Here is a 22172-nt window from a genome sequence, read left to right as displayed (position 1 = left end):
CAAGCTGCAGTAGCCAGATCTCTGGCACTGAGTCTGGCTCTGCAGTGCAGAAGGGAGGGTGGAAAAAGAGGAGAGTGGTAGTGATAGGGGATTCGATAGTTAGAGGTTCTGTGGTCGTGACAGAGGATCCAGGATGGTTTGTTGTCTCCCGGGTGCCAGGGTCAAGGATGTCTCTGATCGATTGCATGACATTCTGAAGTGGGAGGGTGACCAGCCAGATGTCGTGGTGCACATTGGTACCAATGACATAGCAAGGAAGAGTGAGGAGGTCCTGGAGAGTGAGTATAGAGAGCTTGGTAGGAAGTTGAAAAGCAGGACCTCAAGGGTGGTAATCTCAGGATTGCTACCTGTGCTACGTGCCAGTGAGGGTAGGAATAGGATGCTTTGGAGGATGAACAAGTGGCTGAGGAACTGGTGTAGGGGGCAGGGTTTCAGATTTCAGGATCATTGGGACCTCTTCTGGGGCAGGTGGGACCTGTACAAGAGAGACGGGTTACACTTGAACTACAGGGGGACCAATATCCTTTCAGAGAGGTTTGTTAGTGCTATTGGGGAGGCTTTAAACTAGATTTGCAGGGGGATGGGAACCAGAGTGCCAGAGCTGACAGTGTGGCTGGGGTGAAAATAAATGATGTTAAAAGTTCAAGCAAATCCACTGATAGAAAGGTTGTGAGTGGTGGTAAAAATCTTCTGAGGTGCATATATTTCAATGCTAGGAGTATTGCGGGGAAGGCGGATGAGTTGAGGGCGTGGACTGACACGTGGAATTATGACATTATAGCAATTAGTGAAACTTGGCTACAGGAGGGGCAGGACTGGCAGCTTAATATTCCAGGGTTCCAATGTTTCAGATGTGATCGAGGCAGAGGAATCAAAGGTGGGGAAGTAGCATTGCCTGTTAGGGAAAATATTACAGCAGTGCTCAGGCAGGACAGATTAGAGGGCTTGTCTACTGAGTCCTTATGGGTGGAGCTGAGAAACAGGAAAGGTATGGCCACATTAGTGGGATTATATTACAGACCACCCAATAGTCAACGAGACTTGGAAGAGCAAATCTGCAGAGAGATAGCAGGCAACTGCAGGAAACATAAAGTTGTGGTGGTAGGGGATTTTAATTTTCCATACATTGATTGGGACTCCCATACTGTTAGGGGTCTAGATGGTTGAGAGTTTGTAAAATGTGTTCAGGAAAGTTTTCTAAATCAATATATAGAGGGACCAACTAGAGGGGATGCAATATTGGATCTCCTGTTAGGAAACGACTTAGCACAAGTGATGGAAGTCTGTGTAGGGGAGCACTTTGGTTCCAGTGATCATAACACCATTAGTTTCAACTTGATCATGGACAAGGATAGATCTGGTCCCAGGGTTGAGGTTCTGAACTGGAAGAAGGTCAAATTTGAAGAAATGAGAAAGAATCTAAAAAGTGTGGATGGGGACAGGTTGTTCTCTGGCAAAGATGTGATTGGTAGGTGGGAAGCCTTCAAAGGGGAAATTTTGAGAGTGCAGCGTTTGTATGTTCCTGTCAGGATTAAAGGCAAATTGAATAGGAATAAGGAACCTTGGTTCTCAAGGGATATTGCAACTCTGATAAAGAAGAAGAGGGAGTTGTATAAAATGTAAAATCAGGTGCTTGAGGAGTATAAGAAGTGCAAGAAAATACTTAAGAAAGTAATCAGGAGGGCTAAAAGAAGACAAGAGGTTGCCTTGGCAGTCAAAGTGAAGGATAATCCAAAGAGCTTTTACAGGTATATTAAGAGCAAAAGGATTGTAAGGGATAAAATTGGTCCTCTTGAAGATCAGAGTGGTGAGCTATGTGCAGAACCAAAGGAAATGGGGGAGATCTTAAATAGGTTTTTTTGCATCTGTATTTACTAAGGAAACTAGCATGAAGTCTATGGAATTGAGGGAATCAAGTAGTGAGATCATGGAAACTGGACAGATTGAAAAGGAGGAGGTGCTTGCTGTCTTGAGGAAAATTAAAGTGGATATATCCCCGGGACCTGACAGAGTGTTCCCTTGGACCTTGAAGGAGACTAGTGTTGAAATTGCGGGGGGCCTGGCAGAAATATTTAAAATGTCGCTGTCTACGGGTGAGGTGCCGGAGGATTGGAGAGTGGCTCATGTTGTTCCGTTGTTTAAAAAAGGATCGAAAAGTAATCCGGGAAATTATAGGCTGGTGAGTTTAATGTCGGCAGTAGGTAAGTTATTGGAGGGAGTACTAAGAGACAGAATCTACAAGCATTTGGATAGACAGGGACTTATTAGGGAGAGTCAACATGGCTTTGTGCGTGGTAGGTCATGTTTGACCAATCTATTGGAGTTTTTCGAGGAGGTTACCAGGAAAGTGGATGAAGGGAAGGCAGCGGATATTGTCTACATGGATTTCAGTAAGGCCTTTGACAAGGTCCCGCATGGGAGGTTAGTTAGGAAAATTCAGTTGCTGGGTATACATGGAGAGGTGGTAAATTGGATTAGACATTGGCTCAATGGAAGAAGCCAAAGAGTGGTGGTAGAGAATTGCTTCTCTGAGTGGAGGCCTGTGACTAGTGGCGTGCCACAAGCATCAGTGCTGGGTCCATTGTTATTTGTCATCTATATCAATGATCTGGATGAAAATGTGGTAAATTGGATCAGCAAATTTGCTGATGATACAAAGATTGGAGGTGTAGTAGACAGTGAGGAAGGTTTTCAGAGCCTGCAGAGCGACTTGGACCAGCTGGAAAAATGGGAAGAAGAATGGCAGGTGGAGTTTAATACAGACAAGTGTGAGGTATTGCACATTGGAAGGACAAACCAAGGTAAACATACAGGGTTAATGGTAAGGCACTGAGGAGTGCAGTAGAACAGAGGGATCTGGGAATACAGATACAAAATTCCCTAAAAGTGGCGTCACAAGTAGATAGGGTCGTAAAGAGAGCTTTTGGTACATTGGCCTTTATTAATCAAAGTATTGAGTATAAGAGCTGGAATGTTATGATGAGGTTGTATACGGCATTGGTGAGGCCGAATCTGGAGTATTGTGTTCAGTTTTGGTCACCAAATTACAGGAAGGATATAAATAAGGTTGAAAGAGTGCAGAGAAGGTTTACAAGGATGTTGCCAGGACTTGAGAAACTTAGTTACAGAGAAAGGTTGAATAGGTTAGGACTTTATTCCCTGGAGAATGAGGGGAGATTTGATAGAGGTATATAAAATTATGGTGGGTATAGATGGAGTGAATGCAAGCAGGCTTTTTCCACTGAGGCAAGGGGAGAAAAAAACCAGAGGACATGGGTTAAGGATGAGGGGGGAAAAGTTTAAAGGGAACATTAGGGGGGGCTTCTTCACACAAAGAGTGGTGGGAATATGGAATGAGCTGCCAGATGAGGTGGTAAATGCGGGTTCTTTATTAACACTTAAGAATAAATTGGACAGATACATGGATGGGAGGTGTATGGAGGGATATGGTCCGTGTGCAGGTCAGTGGAACTAGGCAGAAAATGGTTCGGCACAGCCAAGAAGGGCCAAAAGGCCTGTTTCTGTGCCGTAGTTTCTATGGTTCTATGGGATCTCCCATCTACTGCTACCAACCTTATAGTTCCCACACCCTGCACTTCCCATTTTTACCTCCTACCCAAGATCCATAAACCTGCCTGCCCAGGTGGACCTATTATCTCAGCTTGCTCCTGCCCCACCATTTCTGCATACCTCGACACTGTTTTATCCCCCCTTGTTCAATCCCTTCCCACCTATGTTCGCGACACTTCTCATGCTGAATCTTTTCAATGATTTTAAGTTCCCTGGCCCCCATTGCTTTATTTTCATCATGGATGTTCAGTCCCTATATACCTCCATCTCCCACCAGGAAGATCACAAAGCTCTCCACTTCTTTTTGGATTCCAGACCTAACCAGTTCCCCTCTACCACCACTTTCCTCCGTCTAGTGGAATTAGTTCTTACTCTTAACAATTTCTCCTTTGGCTCCTCCCACTTCCTCCAAATTAAAGGTGTAGCCATGGGCACCCGTATGGGTCCCAGCTATGTCTGCTTTTTCGTTGGTTTTGTGGAACAATCCATGTTCCAAGCCTACACTGGTATCTGTCCCCCTCTTTTCCTTCACTACATCGACGACTGCATTGGCACTACTTCCTGCATGCATGCTGAGCTCGTTGACTTCATTAACTTTGCCTCCAACTTTCACCCTGCCCCCAAGTTTACCTGGTCCATTTCCAACACCTCCCTCCCCTTTCTAGATCTTTCTGTCTCTGTCTCTAGAGACAGCTTATCTACTGATGTCTACTATAAGCCTATGGACTCTCACAGCTACCTGGACTATTCCACTTCCCACACTGTCTCTTGCAAAAATGCCATCCCCTTCTCGCAATTCCTCCATCTCCGCTGCATCTGCTCTCAGGATGAGGCTTTTCATTCCAGGACAAAGGAGATGTCTTCCTTTTTTTAAAGAAAGGGGCTTCCCTTCCTCCACCATCAACTCTGCTCTTAAACGCATCTCTCCCATCTCACGCACATCTGCTCTCACCCCATCCTCCTGCCACCCCACTAGGAATAGGGTTCCCCTTGTCCTTACCTACCACCCCACCAGCCTCCGGGTCCAACATATAATTCTCCGTAGCTTCCGCCACCTCCAACAGGATCCCACCACTAAGCACATCTTTCCCCCCCACCCCTGCTTTCTGCAGGGATTGCTCCCTATGCGACTTCCTTGTGCATTCATCCCCCCCATCCCTTCCCACCGTTCTCCCTCTTGGCACTAATCCTTGTAAGCGGACCAAGTGCTACACATGCCCTTACACTTCCTCCCTCACCACCATTCAGGGCCCCAGACAGTCCTTCCAGGTGAGGCGACACTTTCACCTGTGAGTCGGCTGGGGTGATATACTGCGTCCGCTGCTCCCGGTGCAGCCTTCTATATATTGGCGAGACCCAACACAGGCTGGGAGACCATTTTGCTGAACACCTACACTCTGTCCGCTAGAGAAAGCAAGATCTCCCAGTGGCCACACATTTTAATTCCATGTCCCATTCCCATTCTGATATGTCTATCCACGGCCTCCTCTGTCAAGATGAAGCCACACTCAGGTTGGAGGAACAACACCTTATATTCCGTGTGGGTAGCCTCCAACCTGATGGCATGAATATTGACTTCTCTAACTTCCGTGAATGCCCCTCCTCCCCTTCACATCCCATCCCTTATTTAATATATTTTTTATTTCCCCCCTTTTTTTTACTCTCTCTCTTTTTTCTCCCTCTGACCCTCTCACTATAACTCCTTGCCTGCTCTCCACCCTCCAGGCTTCCCTCCCTGCTTCTCTCTCTCCCCAGGCTTCCCGTCCCATGATCCTCTCCCTTCTCCAGTCTGGTATCCCTTTTGCCAATCAACTTTCCAGCTCTTAGATTCACCCCTCCCCTCCTGTCTTCTCCTATCACTTCAGATCTCCCCCTCCCCCTCTCAAATCTCTTACTATCGCTTCTTTCAGTTAGTCCTGGCGAAGGGTCCCAGCCCAAAATGTCAACTGTACCTCTTCCTAGAGATGCTGCCTGGCCTGCCGCGTTCCACCAGCATTTTTTTGGGTGTGTTACCTCTGGTTTTAGTCTCACTCAACCTCGGTGGAAAAAGCTTGCTTGCATTTGCCCTATCTACACCTCTCATAATTTTGTACACCACTAGCAAATCTCTCCTCATTGACCTACGCTCCGGGGAATGAAGTCCTAACCGGTTCAATTTTTTCCTGTACCTCAGGTCCTCAAGTCCCACCAACAACCTTGTAAATTTTCTCTATACTCTTTCAATGTTATTGATGTCTTTCCTGTATACAAGTGACTAGAACTGCACACAATACTCCAAATTTGGGCTCACTAATGTCTTATAGAACTTCAACATAACATCTCAACTCCTGAAGTCTGCACTTTCTACCCAAGTTTTGACAATTAATTATTATGACAGAGTTAGCACCATCTAATTCACATTGATCTCCCATGACATTGCTCAGAGGAGGGAGTCCTACTTGAGGCTTAGAATAAACAGCAATCACTAAACCAGGGTACAATTTCATTGCATCAGATGGAGATAGATAGGAAGATAGCGAGAAAGCAATTTCAAAAAAGTATCACATGTACAAAGACATAAAGAGTTTAATATATATAAATTAAAAGTGCTAGAACAAATTGCCGTCAAGAGAAAAAGCACACTTGTAGGAATGCTCCAAATAGAAGTCCCTTCACGACAACAGTTATTTTCCAAATTCCTCCAAATTCTTCTTCTTCTCCATCTCCAAAAACTTTCTTAAAATCTGCCTTTAAGATGCAAAGAGGGACAGCACGTTTCTGCATTCCTAAATATAACACCTCATCCACTCCCAATCTTAGAGGAATGGAAACAGATGGACGGAAATTCCTTGCCAGTCATGTTTCTTGCTACTAAGCAACCTGGAAAATAGGAGGAATCCAGCAGTACCGTATTAAAGGAAAAGTTGTTTTTAAGCAAGTACTTTATCATTGCCCTATGTCTATTATATTGAGCTAAGTGGCCCAATGCATTGTAGGCTTTGGGAGAGTGGGAAAGAATGTAAAAAGAAGATCTGGGCAACACACACAAAATGCTGGAGGAACTCAGCAGGCCAGGCAGCATCTATTGAAATGGGTACAGTCGACGTTTTGGACTGAGACCCTTCATCAGGACTATCTGGCACATTTTTCTAAAATATAATAATACTGACAGTTTAAGTGGGCGTGGTACCCATAAATTTTTTCTGCTCATTTTCACTCAGCACCACATGGAGTAGAATACACACGTGATGACCAGTTCAACTTGATAGAAGACCCACGGCAGATCTCCAAACATCACAGTAGGTTGGCTGATGACAAGTCACACATTGAAAGGAGTGAGAAAAGAAAATCATCCCAAAGTGTTTCATAAACAAAGTTCTGTGCATGCCAAAACCCCACAAACATATGATGGCTGGAGAAAACTTGCTTTATCTTAAAGTGACGTGGCAGTTGGACAAATGCAGGTCTGGGTGCCAGGATGAACTTTGCTGCTTCTTGCGTAGTGGCACAGCAGGTTCTTCCACTAAAGAGGCTGAATCAACATCTGCACTTATGGCAGAATGACAGGACCATTTCCAGACATTCAGAACTTCTTCCCTTTTTACAATGCAAGAAAATGCCAACACAACTTGGTCCTGATTAGATTCATGTTTGAAAATGTTTAAACTAATTTTCTTTTGGCCAGCTACATGAACTCATCAACTCATCAGTAGCTGGATATCTCTTATATCTCCAATTGTTTGCTCCAGTAAACAGAAATGCCCACTGAATTCTGAAAACCAAAGTCATCATTCAGGTCAGCCAAAAGATAAAGATTACAAACACACAATAACAAAATGCCATCAAGAAAACCAAAGTCATCATTCAGATCAGCCAAAATTTAAAGATTACAAACACACAATAACAAAATGCCATCAAACAAACAATTTATTAAGCAATAATTGAATAATCCAGGTTATTACTTCAAGATTATTTATGCAAGTCTCTGGCTAAGGTAGCCTTTATCTCCCTCTTATTGTAGTGTAATGTACTTTGTGGCCAGTTAGTGTTAGAAATAAAAAGCTCTAGTAAAAATTACCATCTCCATAAGAGCTGGAAGAGTATAAAATCTGATAAGATACAGAAATCTACCGAACAGATGCACAAAGAACTGATCCAAGTGAAACACCATCTGCTTCTGGCACCTGATTTTAAAATCAGCCATAGCCTCTAATAAAGTTCAGTAAAAAATAAAGACTTCAAGAATGTCAAAAAAACTGTCATCTACAATTACAAACACTGAACCAGACAACCAGCCAAGTTCAGTGATCCTTGGAAAGAGAAATAAACCTTTAATTCTCAAAGGGGAAAAACCATAACTCAGATTTCCAAAGAAAAATCACATCCACAAATTAAAGTGACGTTAGTAGGACTTGAGAGATATAGGGGATGGTTAGACAGGCAGGGCCTTTACTTCTAGGAGCATGGGAGACTGATGGGTGATCTCAGATATACAAATCATGGGCACATAGATGAAGTGAATGGTCTTTTTTTGCAGGGTTGTGGAAAACTAGAGGACATAATTTGAAGATTAGAGGTGAAAGGTTTAATAAAAATCCAAGAGGTAACATCTTTTTCAGAAGTGGTACATATACGGAACAATCTGCAGAGGAAGTGGTTGAGGCAGGTATATTACAAACAGTTATTAAGCATCTGTACATTTACATGCATAACAAGAATTTAGAAGATACAAGGGCCAAGTGCTGGGAATTTGACCGTCCTAATGAAGGTATTAGGAATGGAGGCCAATCGCTTTGCCACAGATACAGAGGGGAAATCCAAGGGCCAAAACCAACAACAAGTTTGTGAACCTTCCTGTGAAATGGATAAAAGATTCCATAGGGGAATAGGTGCAAAGTATGAAGAAAATGCATTGTATGAAGACAAATCAACTTCAAAATGTGGAAAGCAATTGTTAAATAGTTAAGTTGCACCAAACAAAATAAATTCTGCATTAGTGCTCCCTATAATTGAATTTCTGCTCCAGTAATGTTGGAAGTTCACCAGGATAATAGTTGACTTAATATTCATGAGCAAGCTGAGCTGAGATTTACCCGCATTTCACCTACAAGCACTGGGAAGGACATTTGTCCAAGTCAGATGCTTCTAATATTACACCTGGACACCTTGGGCTATCAGCAGATGCATAATATCATAAAACTTTACAGCACAGGAACAGGCCCTTCCGACATACTGTCATGCTCTACTAATTGAACTCAAGATAGCTAATCCTTTGTCCACACATGGTCCATATCCCACCTCCTGATCCTCTGCATGTACACGTGCCTCTCTAAGAGCCTCTTAACTGCCTCTTTTGTATCTGCCTCCACCACTAACCTGGCAGTACATTACCGGTATCCTGCAATGTAATCGTTGGAAAAGCACTTGCCCTAACATCTCCTTTGAAATTTCCGTTTTCCATCTTAAATGCATGCTTTCGAATACTGGGCATATTGAGCCTGGGAAAAAGATTCTGGCCATCTGCTCTTATGTCTCTCATAATTTTATAAACTTCCGTCAGATCCCATCTCAGTCTCCACTGCTCCAGATAAAACAAGTCTAACCCCTTACAGCTTATGCCCTCTAATCCAGGAAGCATACCAGTAAACATCATCTGAACTCTTTCCATAACCCCCAATATCCTTCCTATAATGTCAAGATATCAGATTGGCTACACTTACTACCAAGACTCACTCCACCAATACTGCCATACCAAACATAGCTCAGAAAAGCTGTCAGCTCTGATCTCACTCTTTCTCAGCATTTTCTACTGAAAATGCAAATGAAGTTGCACATTATTTGAGTAATGTCAATTTATGCTGCTTGCTTCAGTCCTGCAAAATATAACAAAATTACCTGGACCTGATAACATCAACAACTTGTGACATCCAAGAAACTGCAGAATGAGCTCAAAAGGTCACAATCTTGTAATACTAATCTTGAATGAAAGCTGTTGAATTGAGTGAGGAAACCAAACACACCACCCACGAGAAATCACATGCTCTACAGCATCAATTGCACTTTAGCAGGTTAACTAGCATTCAGGATGCATAATGCATTAAAAGATGCAAGGAGTGACTTCCAAAGCAGGCATAAAAGTAACTTTTATAAAGATTAGCACAAATGAAAATATATTAAAATTAACTCATATAATTCTGTTTGATGGCTTACCATACTGTGCAGTCTCTTCTTCTTTGTTCTTACTTCATTGTAGTTGGCTGGTTTGTCCATCTGGGTACGAGAGGGAGCAAATATTTTCCTTTTGCCTGATCGGAGCCCACATGGTTGAGTAATGAGTTGAGCACGCCTATTCCCAGTTAGGGGTTGCTCCTGGTGACTAGTGCTTTCAGGTTCCACATTAGATAGATCGACTCTTGCAGCGCTGCACTCCCCAGGGTTATTATTTCTGGTATTTTTCACTGCAATAAGAATCCTTGTTATAATATAAAGATTTCCCTTTTTCATTAAAACTACACTCTTTGGTTTCATTCATGTATCATACACCCATAAAAAGAATGGACATGCATTTGTAAGAAATTCTAAGTACAGAAATTCCTTTTAAAAATATGGAATCTTAGATATCATCCTTTAATAAGCATGCACTGTTTATTGCTCCCTCATTGGAGAAAGCAACCACATTGCAACCTTACAGCAATTACAGATGTAAAGAAGGAGAAGGTACAATGTTTCAAATGCTTCCTTGACACTTAGAAAACCATTTATTTAAATCCCATTCTGTGGAACTTGTTTTAATGAAGTGGTCTCAAAGTAGGCTTGACAGCTACCAGCTGATGCTGTTCTCATTACAGTTTGAAAGGATATGAAAGAGCCATCAGCACCAATACTCTCCTGCAATCGTCGGAATAGCTCATGGTTATTCTACGATACCCAGACCATTGCATTCCTTCTACAACAAGGGTCCCCAACCCTTATTGCACCGCGGACCAGTTTAATATTGACAATATTCTTGTGGACCAGCCAACCGGGGGGGGGGGGGGTGGTGGGGTGGTGTTCAAGTAAGGTTAAATTCACCTCAACATGTCTTTTACAGTTAGGGTTGCCAATTTTTTCACTCTCAAATAAGGGACAAAAGTAGCAGTCAAATATGGGACACTTGTGTTTACCCCTAGAAAGACTACCATGACCATGAAGCCTTGCGCGGGCACCTGTGTGCACATGCCTGACGTGCGCACGCACGCACGTGCTGATTTTTTCCCACAAATTGGTTTTGGCTTAATCTTCCCGACTACACTGTACATACATTATTTCTATTTTATATAGGCTGTGTATTTATCATATCATTCCTGCTTTTATTATATGTTAGTGTTATTTTAGGTTTTATGTGTTATTTGGTATGATTTGGTAGGTTATTTTTTGGGTCTGAGGACGCTCAAAAATTTTTCCCATATAAATTAATAGTAATTGTTTCTTCGCTTTACGCCATTTCGACACGAAAGGTTTCATAGGAACACTCTACCTTAGCGGGGGAAATACAGGACAAGGGCGGTCCTGTATGGGACAAATCAATTTAGCCCAATATACAGGATGTCCCGGCAAATACGGGACAGTTGGCAACCCTATGTTCAAGTTCAACAGTGCATGACAGGGAATGAGGAAAGGTGCAGCTGACTCATATCGTTTCCTCGCAGCCCGGTAGCATATGCTTTGCGGCCCAGTGGTTGGGGACCGCTGTTCTACAAAACACCAATTTTCCGGCACGCAAGCCCCACCTATCCACACTCTTAGCCATAGCGGTGACATTCTGCAATCATCAAAACCTTTAAACAAGGATGATTGATTCTTGCAAGATCCCACACCTTCCATTCCTCAAACACAAAGGTTATGCTGTCAAATACACATTCCATCATATAAAGAACTGTTACAGAAAGGAAGGATGCCTTTCGACTCATCTAGTTCATACGGGATCAATGTAAGAACAATCTAGCGACTCTGAAACCTGCACATTCTACCTGCCCCCCCATAAGTTATTCAAATACTGTCCTTTCAGATACTCAAGCAACACACATCAAAGTTGCTGGTGAACGCAGCAGGCCAGGCAGCATCTCTAGGAAGAGGTACAGTCGACGTTTCAGGCCGAGACCTGACGAAGGGTCTCGGCCTGAAACGTTGACTGTACCTCTTCCTAGAGATGCTGCCTGGCCTGCTGCGTTCACCAGCAACTTTGATGTGTGTTGCTTGAAATTCCAGCATCTGCAGAATTCTTGTTGTTTGTGCTTTCAGATACTCATCCAGTTTCCTTTTGAACACTACAACTGAATCTCCCTCGACTATTAATCTTAGCGGAGAACTACTTGCCACTGAAAAAGAGATTTTCCTTGTACTTCTTTGAGTTCTTTTGGCAATTACCTTTATCTATGACTGCCAGTTCTTGATTCTTGGATTAATTTCTTTCCAAACACTCTTTATACTTTTCATGATAGATAGATAGATAGAATCATAAAGAGAGTTTTTGGCACACAAGACCATAAGTCATAGCAGAATTAGGCCATTCAGCCCATCAAGTCTGCTCCGCCATTCCATCATCACTGATCTCAGATCCCACTCAACCCACACCATATGCCTTCTCACCATATCTTTTGATGCCCTGACCAATCAGGAAACTCTAATTTTGGATACCCCCACCATAGGAAACATCACATCCAATTTATCAAGTCCTTTCAACCTTTGGTAGGTTTCATTGAGATCTCCCTCCCCTCAACCCCCCACCCCACCACATTCTTCAAAATTCCAGTGAGTTACAGGCCCAAAGCTGCCAAATGCTACTCATATGTCAACCTCTTCATTTCAGGAATCATCCTCGTGAACCTCCTCTGGACTCTACAATGACAACAGATTCTTTCTGAAATACGGGGCCCAAAACTGTTGACAATATCCAATTGTGGCCTGACTAGTGTCTTATAAAGGCTCAGAATTATTTCTTTGCTTTTATATTCTGTTCCCCCTGAAATAAATGCCAACATTGCATTTGCCTTCTTTACCACAGACTCAACCTATTAAATTAACCTTTTGAAAGTTTTGTATGAGGACTCTCAAGTCTCTCTGCACCTCTGATGTTTGAATTTTCTCCCCATTTAGATGATAGTCTGTGCTATTGTCCCTTTTACCAAAATGAATTCTCATACAATTCCCAACACTGTATTCCACCTAACACGAGGAATTCTGCAGATGCTGGAAATTCAAGCAACACACATCAAAGTTGCTGGTAAACGCAGCAGGCCAGGCAGCATCTATTGGAAGAGCTTCAGTCGACGTTTCAGGCCGAGACCCTTCGTCAGGACTAACTGAAGGAAGAGTCAGTAAGAGATTTGAAAGTGAGAGGGGGAGGGGGAGATCCAAAATGATAGGAGAAGACAGGAGGGGGAGGGATGGAGCCGAGAGTTGGACAGGTGATTGGCAAAGGGGATATGAGAGGATCATGGGACAGGAGATCCGGGGAGAAAGACGGGGGGGGGGGGAACAGAGGATGGGCAAGGGGTATAGTCAGAGGGACAGAGGGAGAAAAAGGAGAGTGAGAGAAAGAATGTATGTATAAAAATAAATAATGGATGGGGTACTAGGGGGAGGTGCGGCACTAGCAGAAGTTAGAGAAGTCGATGTTCATGCCATCAGGTTGGAGGCTACCCAGATGGAATATAAGATGTTGTTCCTCCAACCTGAGTGTGGCTTCATCTTTACAGTAGAGGAGGCCGTGGATGGACATGTCAGATCTCTCGGCTCCATCCCTCCCCCTCCTGTCTTCTCCTATCATTTTGGATTTTCCCCTCCCCCTCTCACTTTCAAATCTCTTACTAATTCTTCCTTCAGTTAGTCCTGACGAAGGGTCTCGGCCTGAAACGTCGACTGAAACTCTTCCAATAGATGCTGCCTGGCCTGCTGCGTTTACCAGCAACTTTGATGTGTGTTACTGTATTCCACCTGCCACTTTTTTGCCCATTAGTCCAACTTGTCTAACTTCTGCTGCAATCGCATTGCTTCCTCAGCATTACCAATTCCTCCCCCTATCTTCATATCATCCACAAACTTTGCCACAAAGCCATCAATTCTATTATCTAAATCATTTACAAACAATGTGAAAAACAACGGTCCCAATACTGACCCCTGAGGAACACTACTAGTCACTGGCAGCCAACCAGAAATGGCCCCGTTTATTCCCACTTGCTGTCTCCTGCCTGTCAGCCATTCCTCTATCCATGCCAGTATCTTTTCTTGTTAAGCAGCCTCAAAGGCCTTCTGAAAATCCAAGTAAATGACATCCACGGCCTCTCATTTGTCCACCCTGCTTGTTACTTGCTCAAAGAACTCTAACAGATTTGTCAGGCAAGATTTCCTTTTACAGAAACCATGCTGACTTTGACTTATTTTATCATTAGTCTCCAAGTACTCAAAACCTCATCCTTAATAATAGACTCCAACACTTTCCTAACCACTGAGGTTAGGCTAACAGGCCTATAATTTCCTTTCCGGGATGTAGTCTATCTGGTCCAGTTGATTTATCCACCTTAAGGCCTTTGAGTCTGCCTTGCACTTTTTCCTTTGTAATAGCAATTGCACTTATTCCTGCTCCCTGACACTCACAGACCTCTGGTACACTGCTACTGTCTTCCACAGTGAAGACTGATGCAAACTCACTTTTACTACCTTATATGCCCTTTCCTTGGCTTTTATGTATTCCTTAACTTCCGTTGTCAGCCATGGTTGCCTAACCCTGCCATTTGAGAACAACTTCTTCTGTTGGACATATCTATCCTGCAGCATGTGAACTTTTCCCAGAAACTTCAGCCATCTCTGCTTTGCCATCATCCCCGCCAGTATCCTCCTCCAATCCACCTGGGCAAGCTCCACATTCATTGCCTCTGTAATACCCTTTATTCCATTGCAATACTGATAAATGTGGCTAATGCTTCTCCCTCTCAAATTGTAGTATGAATTCAATCATATTATGATCACTGCCTCCTAAGGGTCCCTTTACATTAAATTCCCTAATAAGATCTGGGTTATTACACAAGACCCAACTTAAGACAGCCTTTCCCCAAGTAGGCTCAATCACAAGCTGCTCTAAAAAGCCATCACATAGGCATTCAACAAATTCCCCCTCTTGCGACCCGACACCAACCTGATTTTCCCAATCCCCTTGTACATTGAAGTCCCTTATTACAATTGTGACATTACCCTTATTACATGCCTTTTCCAGCTCACTTTGCAATCTCAACTCCACATCTTGAGTACTATCTGTTTCCCATAATGACTTTTTTTACCCTTGCAGTTTCTTAACTTCACCCACAAAGATTCAACATTCTCTGACCCTATGTCACCTCTTTCTTTTCTTTTTCAATATTTTTATTTTCTACATAGAAGAATACAGAGTACACAAAGATATATAAAAGTCAAAAATAGGTAATACCAAATACATTATATTTGAGTCACACTTGCAATCTCATTACCCTATAATCATGTAAATTAAATTAAATTGTAATATTGAAATGTGATAATTTTATTATACAAAAAAAGAATCTAAACCCACTACCAAGATCGAAGCTGTTTGGTAAAGAAAGAAAAAAGGGAAAAAAAAATCCTTATCATATAGTGAAATACGTTATTAGCCAACATCTGTACTTTAACAGCAAATCAAAGGTTTCGAAAATAGTTCAAAAATGGTCCCTACAATGTTTGAAAGTCTTGGCTAGATTCAGAAATTGAACAATGGATCTTCTCTAAAGTTAAACATGACATAACATCATGTAACCATTGAGCGTGAGTAGGCGGAACGATATCCTTCCATTTAAGCCAGAGTGTCCTCCTAGCTATAAGAGAAATAAAAGCCACCTCTTTCTAAAGATGTAACTCCATCTCTTGCCAACAGAGCTAAACAACTACCTATGTCTTCCTGCCTGTCCTTTTGATACAAAATATATCCTTTTATTTTAAGCTCTCACCTCCCAACTATGATCTTCTTTCAACTACAACTCAGTGATCCCCACAATGTCATAACCGATCAACCTCTAGTTGCACCACAGGTTCGTCCACCTTATTCCAAATGCTACGCGCATTTAAATATAGCATCTTCAGTCTTGCATTCTTCGCCCTTTTGAATTTTGCCTCTGTGGTACAATTTAACTCATTGCTCTGTCTGTGTTTGTACCCAATGACTGGCTTGTCCTTCCTTACATTCATGTTACACCCATCATCTACTCGTAAAGCTGCTGGCTCATCTTCAGCTCAGTCAGCCTAGTTCCCATCCCCCTGCTTCATAGGCCTTCATAAATCAAGGTACCGAGTACAGGAGATGGGATTGAACGTAGAACATTGAAATTTACAACACGTTACAGGCCGTTCGGCCCACAATGTTCTGCCAGGATGTTAGGTTGAAGTTGTATAAGACATTGCTGAGGCATAATTTGGAGTATTATGTGCAGTTTTGGTCACCTACCTCTAGGAAAGATGTAAAGCATGTTGCCAGGAATGGAGGACCCGAGTTATTTGGAAATACTGAATAGGTTAGGACTTTATTCCTTGGAGCATAGAAGATGGAGGGGAGATTTAATAGAGGTATACACAATTATGAGGGATGTAGATAGGGTAAATGCAAGCAGGTTTTTCCACTGAAGTTGGGTGGCACAACTAGAGGTCATGGGTTAAGGGTGAAAGGTGAAAACTTTAAGGGGAACATTAGGGAAAACTTCCTTCCTCAGAGGGTCGCAACAGTGTGGAATGAGTTCCCAATGCAAGTGGTGCATGTGAGCTCAATTTCAACGTTTAAGAGAAGTTTGGATAGGTACATGGATGGCAGGGGTATGGAGGGCTGTGGTTCCTGTGCAGGTCGTTGGGAATAGGCAGTTTAAATGGTTTGGCATGAATTAGATGGGCTGAATGGCCTGTTTCTGTGCTGTACTTTTCAATAACTCTTATGATTTTAGAAACTTCTATCAGATCTCCTTGCAACTCCCACAGTTCTGAGAAGAACAATCAAAGTTTCTCCAGTCTATCCATTTACTTAATCTTACACCACCTGAATTACTTTCCCAAACCTCTTCGGAATTCATCTGGTTTCAAACTGTATATGCCAGCTGAGCAGATTTTTACTTTCAGTTTAGGGTGGGAAAATAACGACATCATGAATATTGCTGTTGTTCTTTCCCTGTTACAAGGGGAATTGTCCTGGAGAGGTGCCATGTTCGCCACTACTGTATCCACGAGAGCCAGCAATTGTAAGCTACCTGTGCTGTGCTTTAGAGAACAGACTTTATCTTGAAATCATTAGTCAAAAGGCATTCAGTTCACTTCTGACAAGTATATCAAAAGAGAAAATAATATTTTTGTAGTGAGGATGGTAGCAAGATTGGAAGAACAGCAGCAATATTTATGCTGTCAATATTTTCCCATCCTTAAAATCTGCACTCCCTCTTCATAATTTTGTTTATTAAAAATGTGCCCTGCTGACATATACAGGTTGAAACCAGAACTGCCTGAGATCCAACTTACTATTTCAGACACTGAAGAAACCAAAATTATGATCTTACTGCCCACAATTTATACTAATAAATATTGGGGAATTGACAAAATGTTCTTCCTCTATGAATTGTGGTCATAGTATTTACTATTACAGAAAGGGAACATTTTCACACTTGAACATTACAAGTACTAGAGTTTACCTAATGATTCAACTTGTGTGATCTTGGCAATGTCCTGAACCTGGATAATAAGGAAATTATAAACACAAAAGATTTTGCAGATGCTGGAAATTTTGAGCAACACACATAAAAGGAAGGAGTAATTCAGCAAGTCAGACAACAGCTATGGACATGAATAGATAGTTGATGTTTTAGGCAGAACCCTTCTTCAGGACTGGAAAGGAAGGGGGCAGAAGCCAAAATAAGAAGGTGGGGAGAAGGAGAAGCTGGCAGGAAATAGGTAAGACCAGGTGGGGGGCGGGGGGAAGGTAGGACATAACAGTGAAAGAAATAAGGGACTGAAGAAAAAGGCGTCTAATATGGGATGAGTGTGGCCTGCTAGAGAGGGAAGGAGGAGGGGCACCAGAGGGAGGAGATAGGTAGGTGAGAAGTGAAGGCATGAGAGAGGAACCAGAATGGGAAATGGATAAAGACAGAAGGGGGAGGGGGGGAGAAATTACTGGAATTTAGAGAAAACATTGTTCATGTCTACCCAGATGGAATATGATGCATTGCTCCTCCAGTCCTCCAACCTGAGGATGGCCTCATCATGGCTGCAGACCAGGCTATGGACAGAAACGTCAGAATGGGAATGGGAAGTCAAATTGAAATGAGTAGCCACTGAGAGCTTCCACCTTCTGTGGCACATGGAGTGAAAGTGCTCGACAAAGTAGCTCCCTATCTACGCCATGTTTCACTGAAGAATAGGTGGCTACATTGGGAACATCAGATACAATAGATGAACCAGGTCGAAGTAGAGGTGAAGTGAATCAAACTGACTAAGGCTGTGGTGTGGGGTAAAATGAAAAATTACCAGCCGAAGACTACGTAACCATATAATCATTGATTTATGAATCTCTGCATTTCTTCTCAAAAGTTTATTTTCAAATTTAATTAAAAACATATCCTTCACTTTTTAAAATACCAGCATTTGCTTTTCATACAATAGTCTCTTTTCATTTGGGAAAGCAGAATTACACAACGTGAATTTATCTGTGACAAGCGACTTACAGTAAATCTCAACCAACATGTGTTACAGAATATTCTCAGGCTTGTAATTCTTTCTGCGGTGATTCATCTCATATACAGGACAGTATAGCTGACAGTTGCAATTCTCAAAACAAATGTACAGGTGCCATATAACTGATTAGTGTGATAACTCTGAATTTGGGCCAACTGTGTTTCTCAAAGGACAGTACCTGATAAGAGATTAAATTGGTTGTAATAACAGAGTCAAGGGATACATCTCATATGGTTAAAAATTAAGCACATGAGATTGCTGCATTGATAGTCAAACAAAAAAGTAATGACATAAAAATCCATCTTTGAATCCAAATACTATGGATCACAATGGCATGAGACAGATTGTAGGCTGCAAAATTGTAGATATAATGGATTGAAATATTAAATTAGTGGCATTCTCCACTTTCTCCCAGATTTTCACTGAGGGATCCCAGACTTCTCAAGCTGTTACAACCTCCTAGGACATGAGCAAAGTTCCTCACATACATGGCTATCCCTCAAAATCAGATGCAAATAAGGTGCAAGGGTCATACCGAGATAGACTGAGATAACAAGTTGCAGAACAGTTATTACCATTCAACCATCAGGCTCCTGAATCAGTATGGATAACTTCATTCACCTCAACACTAAAATGATTCCACAACCTACAGACTCACTTTCAAGGACCATACAACTCATGTTCTCAGTTTATATATTTACTTATTTATTAATATTATTGTAATTGCAGAGATTATCTTATTGTGCACATTGGGTAGTATTGTTTTTCATTGATTCTAGTTTATTTCTTTGTTCTACTGTGAATACCTGCAAGAAAATGAATCTCAGGGTAGTATATGGTGACGTATGCAAACTTAGATAATAAACTTACTTTGAACTTTGATAGTGGTGGGCAGTGTGGAGGGGTGGGTTAGTGGGTGAAGGCATTGATCAGTCTTACCTCTTGGGGAAAGTTCTTTATCGTACAAGAACATCCATTCAAGAGTCTTATTACAGAGGGATAGAAGTTATCTTTAGTTTGGTGGTACCTGTTCCCAGGCTTTTAAAAAAAATTCTGTTCAATGGAAGAGTGGAGAAGACAGAGTGACTAGGGTGGGGGGGGGGTGCTCTTTGTTTGTATTTTTCTGAGGCAGCAGAAGTGTAGGCAGTCAAATGGAAAGAGAGCTAGCTTTGGGTGATAGACTGAGCTGTGTTCACAACTTTCAGCAATTTTTTGCAGTCTGAGGCAGAGTATTTACCAGACTAGGCTATGACACAATCAGATAGGATGCTTTCTATAAAATTTGATAAAGATCATGTTGTATTTCCTTAGCCTTCTGAGAAACTAGAGATGGTAGTGTGCTTTCCAACTCTATAGTTCTCCTTTTCCTTCTTCATCCCTTCTTATGCTGCCTGGCCTGCTGCGTTCACCAGCAACTTTGAAGTGTGTTGCTTGAATTTCCAGCATCTGCAGAATTCCTCGTGTTTACATTTGTTAACTTTACTTTGGAAGATGACATGCATCCACTATTTCTATAGCCACCTTGTTTAAAATCTTAAAGTTCAGGTTATCAGACCCTGAGGATTTAACAGCTTTCAGTCCCATTGATTTCTCTCATTTAAAAAAAAACAAAATTCGAGATTGTTTAATGTAATTTCCAGTACACAGTGTAAAGGTGAATGAAATAATTGTTACTCTGGATCCAATGCAGCACAAAAAGAAATCCGAAAAGATAAAGAACACAAAAATAAAAAACACAATAAATATAAATACCTAAAGTAGCCTAAATACATAGTTTGACTGCATGTCCTTAAGATGAGGCTAGGCACATAAGTGTTTGTACATAAGATGACTGACAGGAAATGACAAAGTAGCAGTGGTGGGCAGTGTGGAGGGGTGGGTTAGTGGGTGAAGGCATTGATCAGTCTTACCTCTTGGGGAAAGTAACTGTTTTTGAGTCTGATGATCCTGGCATGGATGCTATGTAGCCTCCTCCTTGATGGGAGTGGGGCAAACAGCCCATGAGCAGGGTGGATGGGATCTTTCATGAGGTTACTGGCCCTTTTCTGTATATATGTGACAGAAAACAATTTTTTCATCTCCTCATTCATACCAGACCTGTTGGCCTCCATTATTTCCAAATGCTTACTGTCTACCATGAACAGCTCTTAGTTGAGACCACTAGAGGATCAGCTATTCTAGATTAGGTGTTGCGCAATGAACCAGAATTGATTAGAGAGCTTAAGGTAAAAGAACCCATAGGGGCAAGTCATCATAACATGATCAAATTCACCCTGAAATTTGAGAAGGAGAAGCTAAAGTCAGATGTATCAGTATTACAGTGGAGTAAAGGGAATCACAGAGGCATGAGAGAGGAGTTGGCCAGAATTGATTGGAAAAGAACACTGGCAGGGATGACAGCAAAGCAGCAATGGCTGGAATTTCTGGAAGCAATCGGGAAGGCACAGGATATATACATCTGAAAGAGTAGGAAGTATTCTAAAGGAAAAATAAGCCAACATAAAAGCTAAAGAGAGGGCATATAATACAGCAAAAATTAGTAGGAAGTTAGAGGATTGGGAAGCTTTTAAAAACCAACAGAAGACAACGAAAAAAGTCATTAAGATAAAGATGGAAAATGAAAGTAAGCTAGCCAATAATATTTAAGAGGATACCAAAAGTTTCTTCAGATGTGTAAAGTGTAAAAGAGAGGCGTGAGTGGATATCTGTCCACTGGAAAATGATGCTGGAAAGGTAGTAATGGGATATAAAGAAATGGTGGACAAACTGATTAAGTATTTTACATCAGTCTTCACTGTGGAAGACATTAGCAGTATGGTGAAAGTTCCAGGTGTCACAGATCATGAAGTGTGCGAAGTTACCATAACTAGAGAGAATGTTCTTGGGAAATTGAAAGCTCTGAAGGTAGATAAGTCACCTGGACTAGATGGTGTACACCCCAGGTTTCTGAAAGCCATGGCTGAAAAGATTGTTGAGGCATTAGTAATGATCTTTCAAAAATCACTAGATGCTGGAATGCTTCCAGAAGAATGGAAAACTGCATACGTCTCTCCACTCTTCAAGAAAGGAGAGAGGCAGAAGAAAGGAAACTATCAGCCAATTAGTCTGATCTCAGTGGTTGAGAAGATGCTGGATTTGATTATTAAGGATGAGGTCTCAGGGTACTTGGAGGCACATGATAAAATCTCGTCACGGAAAATCTTGCCTGACAAATCTGTTAGAATTTTTTGAAGAAATAACAAGCAGTATAGACGAAGGAGAATCAGTTGATGTTGTGTACTTGGATTTTCCGAAGGCCTTTGACGAGGTGCCACACATGAAGCTGCTTAACAAGTTACATGGTGTTACAAGAAAGATTCTAGCATGGATAAAGCAGTGGCTGATTGGCAGGAGGTAGAGGGTGGGAATAAAGGGAGACTTTTCTGGTTGGCTGCCGTTGACTAGTGGTCTGTGTTGGGACCGGTTCTTTATAAGTTATATGTCAGAATGATGGAATTGATACCTTTGTTGCAAAATCTGCAGATGATATAAAGATAGGTGGAGGGGCAGGTACTTTTGAGAAAGTAGAGAGGCTACAGAAGGGCTTAGACAGATTAGGAGAATGGGCAAAGAAATGCCAGATGGAATACAGTGTCGGGAAGTATGGTCATGCACCATTGAAGAAATGAAAGGCTTGACTATTATATAAATGGAGAGAAAATACAAAAAACTGAGGGGCAAAGGTACTTGGGAGTCCTTGTGCAGTATTTCCTTAAGGTTAATTTGCAGGTCGAGTCTGGGATGAGGAAGGCCAATGCAATGTTAGCATTAATTTCACTAGGACTAGAATATAAAAGGAAAGATGTAATGTTGAGAATTTATAAGGTACTAATGAG

General features: G+C 41.9%; 1 protein-coding gene across 2 annotated transcripts in view; it reads right to left on the bottom strand.

The window, feature by feature from the left end:
• Positions 1-22172, bottom strand: part of LOC134348133 (BEN domain-containing protein 2-like) — a 165425-nt gene that overhangs the window by 110470 nt on the left and 32783 nt on the right. For both annotated transcript variants that reach the window (XM_063051062.1, XM_063051063.1), the window contains exon 3: positions 9760-10007. In XM_063051062.1, the coding sequence (XP_062907132.1) occupies positions 9760-10007 (248 nt within the window). The remainder of the gene's footprint in view (positions 1-9759; positions 10008-22172) is intronic.

Source organism: Mobula hypostoma, chromosome 6, assembly GCF_963921235.1.
Source record: "Mobula hypostoma chromosome 6, sMobHyp1.1, whole genome shotgun sequence".
Lineage (NCBI taxonomy): Eukaryota > Metazoa > Chordata > Chondrichthyes > Myliobatiformes > Myliobatidae > Mobula > Mobula hypostoma.
The sequence above is the reverse complement of the archived record's forward strand: the minus strand, read 5'-3'. Positions and strand labels throughout refer to the sequence as shown.